This window comes from Nycticebus coucang, chromosome 22, assembly GCF_027406575.1.
Source record: "Nycticebus coucang isolate mNycCou1 chromosome 22, mNycCou1.pri, whole genome shotgun sequence".
NCBI classification, from domain to species: domain Eukaryota; kingdom Metazoa; phylum Chordata; class Mammalia; order Primates; family Lorisidae; genus Nycticebus; species Nycticebus coucang.
Window position 1 is genome coordinate 21,844,220 of NC_069801.1, and position 9,562 is coordinate 21,853,781.

General features: G+C 47.8%; 1 protein-coding gene across 1 annotated transcript; it reads right to left on the minus strand.

Annotated features, from left to right (window-relative positions):
• Window positions 1-3,307: 3,307 nt before the first annotated feature.
• LOC128574847 (zinc finger protein 526-like) lies at window positions 3,308-5,954 on the minus strand. Its single transcript, XM_053575791.1, is given in 2 exon segments — window positions 3,308-4,688; window positions 4,691-5,954. Coding segments are annotated over 2 exon segments (2,004 nt in total). The 5' UTR covers window positions 5,940-5,954; the 3' UTR covers window positions 3,308-3,933.
• Window positions 5,955-9,562: the final 3,608 nt, after the last annotated feature.

Genomic DNA, 9,562 nt, shown 5'->3' on the forward strand with positions numbered 1-9,562 from the left:
GCAACCTCTAACTCTTGGGCTTAAGTGATTCTCTTGCCTCAGCCTCCCAAGTAGCTGGGAGTACAGGCACCTGCCAAAACACGCAGCTATTTTTTTAGAGATGAGATCTCAGTCTTAATCAGGCTGATCTTGAACTCCTGAGTTCAAGCAATCCACCTGCCTCGGCATCCCAGAGTGCTAGGATTACAGATAAACCACCATGCCTGGCCAGATTTTATGCTTTATCATGATAATCCCTATGTTCTTTTTAGGTTTCTGACTAATTAGAAAAACTAAACTTTAAGGGTTAAGGTTTAACTTCCTGCATTGCCTTTGAAGTCCCATTCATGGAGTAAAAGTCCAAGAAAAACTTATCAGGCTTACTGGTATGTTAAAACATCCAGGAAAGCATTGTCAAACATGAAATGGTGTTTAACTTCCTTTGGGTTGTATGTTTTTAACCATGACTATTGTCAAATTTTTGTCATCCACAGACAATTATTATTTTACTTTGATTCTTCTTTTTTTTTTTTTTTTTTTTGTAGAGACAGAGTCTCACTGTACCGCCCTCGGGTAGAGTGCCGTGGCGTCACACGGCTCACAGCAACCTCCAACTCTCGGGCCTACGCGATTCTCCTGTCTCAGCCTCCCGAGCAGCTGGGACTACAGGCGCCCGCCACAACGCCCGGCTATTTTCTGGTTGCAGTTTGGCCGGGGCTGGATTTGAACCCGCCACCCTCGGCATATGGGGCCGGCGCCCTACTCACTGAGCCACAGGCGCCGCCCCTACTTTGATTCTTCTTAAACAACAATTTATAATCAGCGATGGTCCAAGATTTGCTCCTTTGAGAAAATGTCATGCAAAAAACTAAAATATTTTTATAAGTTTTGTATTTAAAACATTACTTACTTCTTGCTTTGTTTTCCAATGTTAAGACAACATTTCAGGTAAATAACAAATTTGCCTGATATCTCCAGGATTTAAAACTGTTGAATTCCGTGAAAGAAGAATATACTTACTGTAATTTGAACTTCTTTGAGAAATAATTTAATAAATCTTTTAAAATGTTCACTGACACCTAAGATTCTCTCACAGCACACCAGTTTAAAATCAGGCTCGGCACCTGTAGCTCAAGCAGGCTAAGGCGCCAGCCACATACACCAGAGCTGGCGGGTTTGAATACATTTCGTAGCCTTGCATTTTGGTTTTTACTGTTACAGGGTTGGTGAGTGCCTGCCCACCTCCAGACCTGAAGGAGTTTGGGGTCACCGGGTGGCTGAGGCAAGAGAATTGCTTAAGCCCAGGAGTTGGAGATTGCTGTGAGCTGTGATGCCATGGTACTCTACCCAGGGCGACAGCTTGAGGCTCTGTCTCAAAAAATAAATAAATAAAATCACTGGCTTAGACCCTCCAGAATAAGGAGGGGCACACAGAAGCTTAAATAAATACTAACTGAAAAACTGTCTTCGGGGGCCACATGGTCCAAACAGCCATCTCGATCATAAAAATTTTCCTGCTTCCTGTGGGGTAGACATCCTCAGAACTCTGAAAAAAGTACAGCTATTTGGGAGACAAAGATGCCAGAAATCAAACTGCCTGATTACAGCAACCCCCTTCTCATACTCGAGGAAATCCTCACAACCCTGACAAGAGCATAGCCATCCAGGGAGGACAGCTAGTGATAGAAATCAGGCCAGAGACCAAATGGCATGGTCACAGCAAACCCCTCCCCATCCACCTGAAATGCTTTAGGGCTGGTGTTTCTGGGAAGCATCAGGATCTTCTACTCTGGTCCTGGCTGGCACTAGAGATAAGGCTTCCTGCAAGATTAACACCTTTTTTGGAATGCAGTAATTCTAAAATCAGTCTGGGACACAGCATCTTTCACTCTCAGATGACTTCCCTCACCTCTCATGACCCCCTCCCACATTCAACTACACTAATAAAAGTCCCTTTAAAAGGCTGATGGGGTGGCTCACGCCTATAATCCTAGCACTCTGGGAGGCCGAAGTGGGTGGATTGCCTAAGCTCAGGAGTTCGAGACCAGCCTGAGCAAGAGCCAGACCCCATCTCTAAAAAATAGCCAGGCACTGTGGAAGGCACCTGTAGTCCCAGCTACTCGGGAGGCGGAGGCAAGAGAATCGCTTTGAGCCCAAGAGTTTGAGGTTGCTGTGAGCTGTGATGCCATAGCACGCTACTGAGGGCAACACAGTGAGACTCTGTCTCCAAAAAAGGAAAACAAAAAAGTTCCTTGAGACTGTGTGAACTGAGCCGACTTCTGGTCAGACTCCATTCTGCTCCTTTAAAATAAAGCCTATCCTGGGAGGTGCCTGTGGCTCAAAGGAGTAGGGCACCGGCCCCATATGCCGGAGGTGGCAGGTTCAAACCCAGCCCCGGCCAAAAACTGCAAAAAACAATAAACATAAATAAATAAATAAAGCCTATCCTTCATTCCTGGGTTGGCCTCCTCTCCTTCCTGTGGGCTCTGGCAGGACTGTATCCCTAAACCTCTCACTTCCCATAGATAGTTGTTCTTAGTTATGGGGTTTCTACAAAAGGAGATATAATAAGAAATTTATTAGGGTCGGGCCTGGTTAGTACTTGGATGGGAGAAATTTATTAGCTATCTTAATAAATTACTAAAGAACTAAAATATGTTGACACAACAAAAGCCTCTAAATTCAGTGTGCTCTCACCTAATGGGCACAATGTGAGGGTATGTGGCACACCTCCCAGGTAAAGGGCTCAACTACAACTTGGACTTTATCCAACAAACACAAACAATATAACCTAATCATTTCTACCTTCATATTCATCTGAAATTCAAAAAAAGTCTCTAGATTCCTTAGCTTAAAAGGTTAACAATGCTTATGCCTGTTACAAGTCTGCAGCAAAATCTCAAAATACAGCAGCTTGACACTGGGATGAAAACATTTCGTAGCCCTGCCCTTGGTTTTTACTCTTAAAGGGTTGGTGAGTGCCTGCCCACCTCCAGACCTGAAGGTGTTTGGGGTCACCGGATGGGGGAGTCTTTTTTTTTTGAGACAGAGTCTCATTATGTCACCCTCTGTAGAGTGCTGTGTCGTCACAGCTCACAGTAAACTCTTGAGCTCAAGTGATTCCCTTGCCTCAGCCTCCCAGGTAGCTGGGACTACAGGTGTCCACCACAATGCCCGGCTATTTTTTTATTGCAGTTGTCATTGTTGGTTAGCTGGCCTGGGCCGGGCTTGAACTCGCCAGCCTTGGTGCATGTGGCTGGCTCTGTAACCACTGCGCTAGGGGAGCTGAGGCAAAAGATGAGGGAGTCTTTTTTTTTTTTTTTTTTTCTCAGAGAACAAGCCATCTGTACTTGTGTGTGCTCCTCCTACCAGACTATGCATGCCTCCTGAGGGCAGAGCCTATCTCTGACTCATTGCATCACCCAGTCTGGAGCTGAATGCCTGAGTACCTACAGATTTCCTTTGACATTGTCAAAATTGAGATGAAGTCAAGTGCCTTTCTCCAGTAGGCAGAGTCAAGTCCTGGGTACCCAAAGTCCAGGGAAAGCTAGGGCTGGGGGGACAGACAGAGGATCTTAAGAGGTATATGAGAGTGCCCAGCACAGACCTGGCATGTGGTCAGTGCTCAGAAAAGGTTACCTGATGTTGCTGGGCACCAGGGTGATGCAGTGCAAAAAGCCTTGGCAAACCCTGCTTTGCAACATGGCGGGGTGACCTGGTACAGATCATGTCGTATCTCAGAGCTTCAGTTTCCCCTCAGGCAGAGAAAGATGACAAGAGAAGCCTGGCAGGGTTATTCTGAAGTGTCAGTGGGTAAAAGAGATCAGGGTGGCTCCTGGCACATGGTGGGTGCCAGATCAGCTTGCCAGAGGTGGGGGTCCCCTCTCTCTCAAGAGGTAGCCACACTTGCTGTTGCAACTAAACCCTTTTATTGTTTGTTGCTCCTCAGCTCTATCACACGAAGGCTGTATCCAATTGCAACAGCCCACTTGCTTCACTGGCCCCTAGTGCAGCCTGACACAGCTGCAACGTGTCTTCAAGTGCCAGTGGCTGGGATGTCTCAATGATGGCAATGGTCTCCCCCAGCTCTGTGCACATGATAGTCTGCTGAGGCTCAGGGGCTGGGGCAGGAGATGGTGACCTAGGAGGCTGCAGGGTCATAGTCCGGGCTCGGGCATGGACCCGCTGATGCAGTCGCAGGCCTGCCATGGCTCGGAACCAGCGGCCACAGGTCCCACAGTAGTATGGGCTCTTGTTGTAGAGACCAGTGATGGGGAGGCGGGGGGCACGAGCAAAGGCAACTGGCCGCAGGTGCAGCCGCCGGTGCTGCTGCAAGTTGGAGCTCTGAGTGAAGCGCTTGCCACAGTCCAGGCACTGGTACGGACGCACACCTGTGTGGGTCAGCTGGTGGCGGCTAAGGTTGGCCAAAGAAGCAAAGGTCTTGCCACATGAGTGACACTGGAAGGGTCTCTCCCCCGTGTGTGTCCTCAGATGGTTGCGTACATGGATCAGTTTCTTAAAGCCCTTGCCACAAACTCCGCAGCGGTGTCGCCCTTCAGGGGGCCCATGTACTGCACGCCGGTGCCGTGAGAGCCGGGAAGCTGAGGCAAAGGACTTAGAGCACTGTGGGCAAGGCAGCTGGACAGGTGGGGCTGGGGGCAGAGGTGGGGGGCTGGGCTCAGCTGGAGCTGGGGCAGCTGTTCCTGCCAAGGAGGCACTCCACTTTTGCCAGCATGAGTGCGCCTGTGGTAGAGGAACTTAGTCATGTTGCTGAACGTCTTGCCGCAGCGACAGCGATGCAATGGGTTGGCAGTGTGGGCCCGCCGGTGGGCCACCAATGTGAGTTCTGTGCCAAAGCCACGGCCACAGTCTACGCAGAGGTAGCGGGCCTCCCCGCGGTGCAGCCGAAGGTGCTGCTCTAGTGAGGCTGCTTTCTTGAAGACCTTAGAGCAAGTTGTACACTCGTGTGTGCCACCTACATGGGCCCGCCCATGAGCCAGCAGTCTGTTGGCTGAGCTGAAGCTGCGCTGACACTGACTGCAGTGGAAGGGGTGGGTTGCTGATGCTGGGCCACAAGCTGTCCGCCGGTGTCGTTGGCGTGTTGCTGCTGAGGTCTGGTGCTGGGGACAATCTCCACAGCCCTGGGCCTGGCCAGCTGTGGACTTGTCACCTCCCAAAGTATCATCACCAATCTCTGCCACTGCCTCCTCCTCATCTTCTGTCTCTTCATCATCTTCTTCATCTTCATCTTCTTCCTCCTCCTCCAGCCCATTGCGCTCTTCTTTCTCTAGAGAGTCAAAATGGGTGCCCTGATGCTCCAAGAACTCTTCAGGGGTGGCACAGAGGGCAGAACACTCAGGACACTCATAGGGCTCCATTTTGACTTCAAGTGGTGGAGGGGGTGGAGGTGGTGGTGTTGGGGGAGGCAAAGGAGGTAGCACTAGTGGCTCAACTGCTGCAGCAGAAAGGTGTTGGCCCTTGCGATGAGCCACCCACAGCTCAGGGGAGGGGAACAGCACCTGGCATTCCCCACACTGATACTGGATCTGGCTTGCAGACTCCCGGAGATGGGCACCCTGGTGGACCAAGAGCTCACTAGGGGAGAGGATGATCTGGCTGCATTCACCACACTGGAAAGGTCCCTCCTCAGTGCCTGGCATTAGCTCTTGTGCCAGGCCAGCATCCTGGGTGGTCAGTGCCTCTTCCTCTGAGACAGTGAGTATATGCTGCTCCTGGTGTGAGAGGACTTCCTCCAGTGTGTTGTAGAGGCTGCCACACTCAGAGCACATGAACTGGTGATGCTGGAAGAATAGAGATGAAGCAAGAGCCTCTCCTGGTGTCATCTCAGTCACCTCTGTTGACATCTCTGTCATTTCCCCTGACATGGGTGTTGACATTTCTACTGCCCCTGATGACATCTGTGTCGGCATCTCAGCCATCTCAGCCACTACCTCTGCCATCGCAAGGAAGGCAGCAGGTTTCTCTCGCCTCCTGCAGCCCCAGCGGCTCTTGACCAAGATGAGGGAGTCTTGACATGAGGAATGAAGATGCTTGACACAGGGTGTATATGGGGGACTGAGGAACTCTGGGAGGAGCCCTCCTGAGTAAACCTCGGGTCCCTATTTATTATCATAAAACAGGAAGAAATACACAAAAGCTGCTTGTCTGACATTAGCACTGATTAGGGAGGAAGTGGAGAAGGCCAGATAGAATGTCTACACCTTTGATTTTGCAAAACCACAGACCTTAAGCTCGACCTGTGCCTCCAGCATCAAGAGACCTTTGGAATCTAGAGACTCTACCATATCTGCTATTGCTACACCTCCCATATACGTTCTCTCTTGGAGGTCTGTTTTCTTTTCTTTCTTCTGCTTCTTCTTTTTTTTAAGTCATAGCTTTGTACATTAATGGAATCATGGGGTACAATGTGCTGGTTTTATATACAATTTGAAATATTTCCATCACACTGGTTAACATAGCCTTTGTGGCATTTTCTTAGTTATTGTGTTAAGACATTTATATTCTATATTTAGTAAATTTCACATGTATCCTTGTAAGGTGCACCGTAGGTGTGGTCCCACCGATCACCCTCCCTCCACCCATCCCCTCCTTGCCCCTCCCCTCTCTCTCCCCTTTCCCCATATTCTTGGGCTATAACTGGGTTATAGCTTTCATATGAAAGTTATAAATTGGTTTCATAGTAGGGCTGAGTACATTGGATACCTTTTCTTCCATTCTTGAGATATTTTGCTAAGAAGAATATGTTCCAGCTCCATCCATGTAAACATGAAAGAGGTAAAGTCTCCATCTTTCTTTAAGGCTGCATAATATTCCATGGTGTACATATACCACAATTTATTAATCTATTTGTGGGTTAATGGGCACTTGGGCTTCTTCCATGACTTAGCAATTATAAATTGGGCTGCAATAAACATTCTGGTACAAATATCTTTGTTATAACGTGATTTTTGGTCTTCTGGATATATACCTGGTAGAGGAATTGCAGGATTGAATGGCAGGTGTATTTTAGATCTCTAAGTGTTCTCCAAACATCTTTCCAACAGGAACATATTAGTGTGCATTCCCACCAGCATTCCCTTTTCTCCACATCCACGCCAACATCTCTGGTCTTTGGATTTTGTGATGTGGGCAAATCTTGCTGGAGTTAGATGATATCTCAAAGTAGTTTTGATTTGCATTTCTCTGATGATTAAGGATGATGAGCATTTTTTTATATGTCTGTAGGCCGTGCAACTGTCTTCTTCAGAGAAGTTTTTTGTCAAGTCCCTTGCCCAGCCTGAGATGGGATCACTTGTTCTTTTCTTGCTAATATGTTTGAGTTCTCTGTGGATACTGGTTATTAAACCTTTGTTGGAGACATAACCTGCAAATAACCTCCCATTCTGAAGGCTGTCTGCTTGCTTTACTTACTATGTTCTTGGCTGTGCAGAAGCTTTTTAGTTTGATCAGGTGCCAGTAGTGTATTTTTGGTTTTGCTTCAATCGCCCAGGGTGTCCTCCTCATAAAATATTCGCCCAGGCCGATTTCTTCAAGCGTATCTTTAATACAGTGAGAGTCTATCTTAGTTAATGGTGAAAGGTGTGGGTCGAGTTTCAGTCTTCTACAGGTCACCAGCCACTTCACCCAGCACCATTTGTTAAATAGGGAATCTTTTCCTCACTGAAGGTTTTTAATTGGCTTGTCAAAGATCAAATAACTGGTAAGTAGCTGGATTCATCTCTTGGTTCTCTATTCTGTTCCATACATCTACCTCTCTGTTTTTGTGCCAGTACCGTGCTGTTTTGATCACTATCGATTTATAGTATAGTCTGAGGTCTGGGTAGTGTGATTCCTCCTGCTTTGTTTTTATTTCTGAGTAATGGCTTGGCTATTCAAGGTTTTTTCTGATTCCATATAAAATGAAGTATTATTTTTTCAAGATCTTTAGTAGGGAGGTGGTCAGTTTTCTGATCTCCTCCACGAGCACAACTCACATGCCTCATGCCATTTCATGATTCTCTAGGTCTCTCATGCAGGAAGTGAGTCTTATACTAAAGATCAGGACTCAATTTTTCCTACACAGATCCATCTGACCTAAGCATTTAATTGGTTGTGAGCCCTCTTGGTTTAGTCCTTCTGGCCACAGGGTCCTGCCAAAGGCCTAGATGGACCCAGGGCAGGTAGACACACCATCTTGGCAATGGATCGGACAAAATAAGAGTGTGGCAATGATGGTGCCTCTGGCAGGATCTTGGCCAAAAGTGGGAATTGTGAACTAAAATAAAATCTTGAGGCTTCCACCTACTTGCTAACTAAATGGACCTCCTCTTGGCCAAGGGGATACCCTAAAATTTAGTTGCTAGTCAGGAGAAGGGAGGTCAGACATGCCTCATCATGACCCCCTTCTTTTTGGGAGACATCCTTTGTAACTCATTAATAGGCCTAAGGCTGTGCAAGACAGACCTGCAGGTCCTCAATACACATATCAAATCATTCAAGTCTGGGTATATGTCTGGTGGCTTGTCTCTGATTAGCAGACTTCCTTATCTTAACATAAAACACTCCAAGTCTTTAGACAAAGTTTCATTTCTTTACCAAATCACAAATCAAAGAGTTTTTAACCCACCTATAACCTGTAAGCCCCCCAACTTTGAGATGTCCCACCTTTTTGGACCAAACCAATGTACACCTTTCATGTGTTGATTTATGACTTTATGTGTAAGTGCTGTCTCCCTGAAATGTATAAAACCAAACTTTTTTTTTTAGAGACAGAGTCTCACTTTGTTGCCCTTGGTAGAATGCCATGGCGTCACAATTCACAGCAACCTCCAGCTCTTGGGCTTAGGTGATTCTCTTGCCTCAGCCTCCCAAGTAGCTGAGACTTTAGGCACCCGCCACAACGCCTGGCTATTTTTTTGTTGCAGTTCGGCGGGGCCGGGTTTGAACCCGCCACCCTCAGTATATGGGGCCAGCGCTCTACTCACAGAGCCACAGGCACCGCCCCTAAAACTGAATTGTTAACCCCACCAGAGCGAGGCCACTTGCTCAAGCTTTTCTGGGTGTGGCTCCAGGCCATGGTCCTCAAATTTGGCTCAGAATAAAACCTCTTTCAAGTATTTTGTGGAGTTTGGCTCCTTTTCTGTTGAAAATACCTCCCTCTTGAGGGGCTGCCTGGGTGCCCGTCATCTCCCTGGGGCCTGGTTCCCAGGGTGAATGGAAGACTCCTAGTCTTGGCTCTATCTTCCCTTGTGTTTGAGCATCCCAACTAGCAGTTGTTCCTTTCCTGGCGGAGTTTTGCCATCTTTAGGTGGTTTGTTTGTTCTCCTGTATGGAGGGGGCACAATAAAGAGCGAGAAAGTGGGCCGAGCACTGTGGCTCACGCCTGTCACCCTAGCACTCTGGGAGGCCAAATCGGGTGGATTGCCTGAGCTCACAGGTTCGAGACCAGCCTGAGCCAGAGCAAGACCTCACCTCTGAAAAACAGCCGGGCGTTGTGGTGGGCATCTGTAGTCCCAGCTACTTGGGAGGCTGAGGCAAGAAAATCACTTAAACCCAAGAGTTTGAGGTTGCTGTGAGCTGTGAC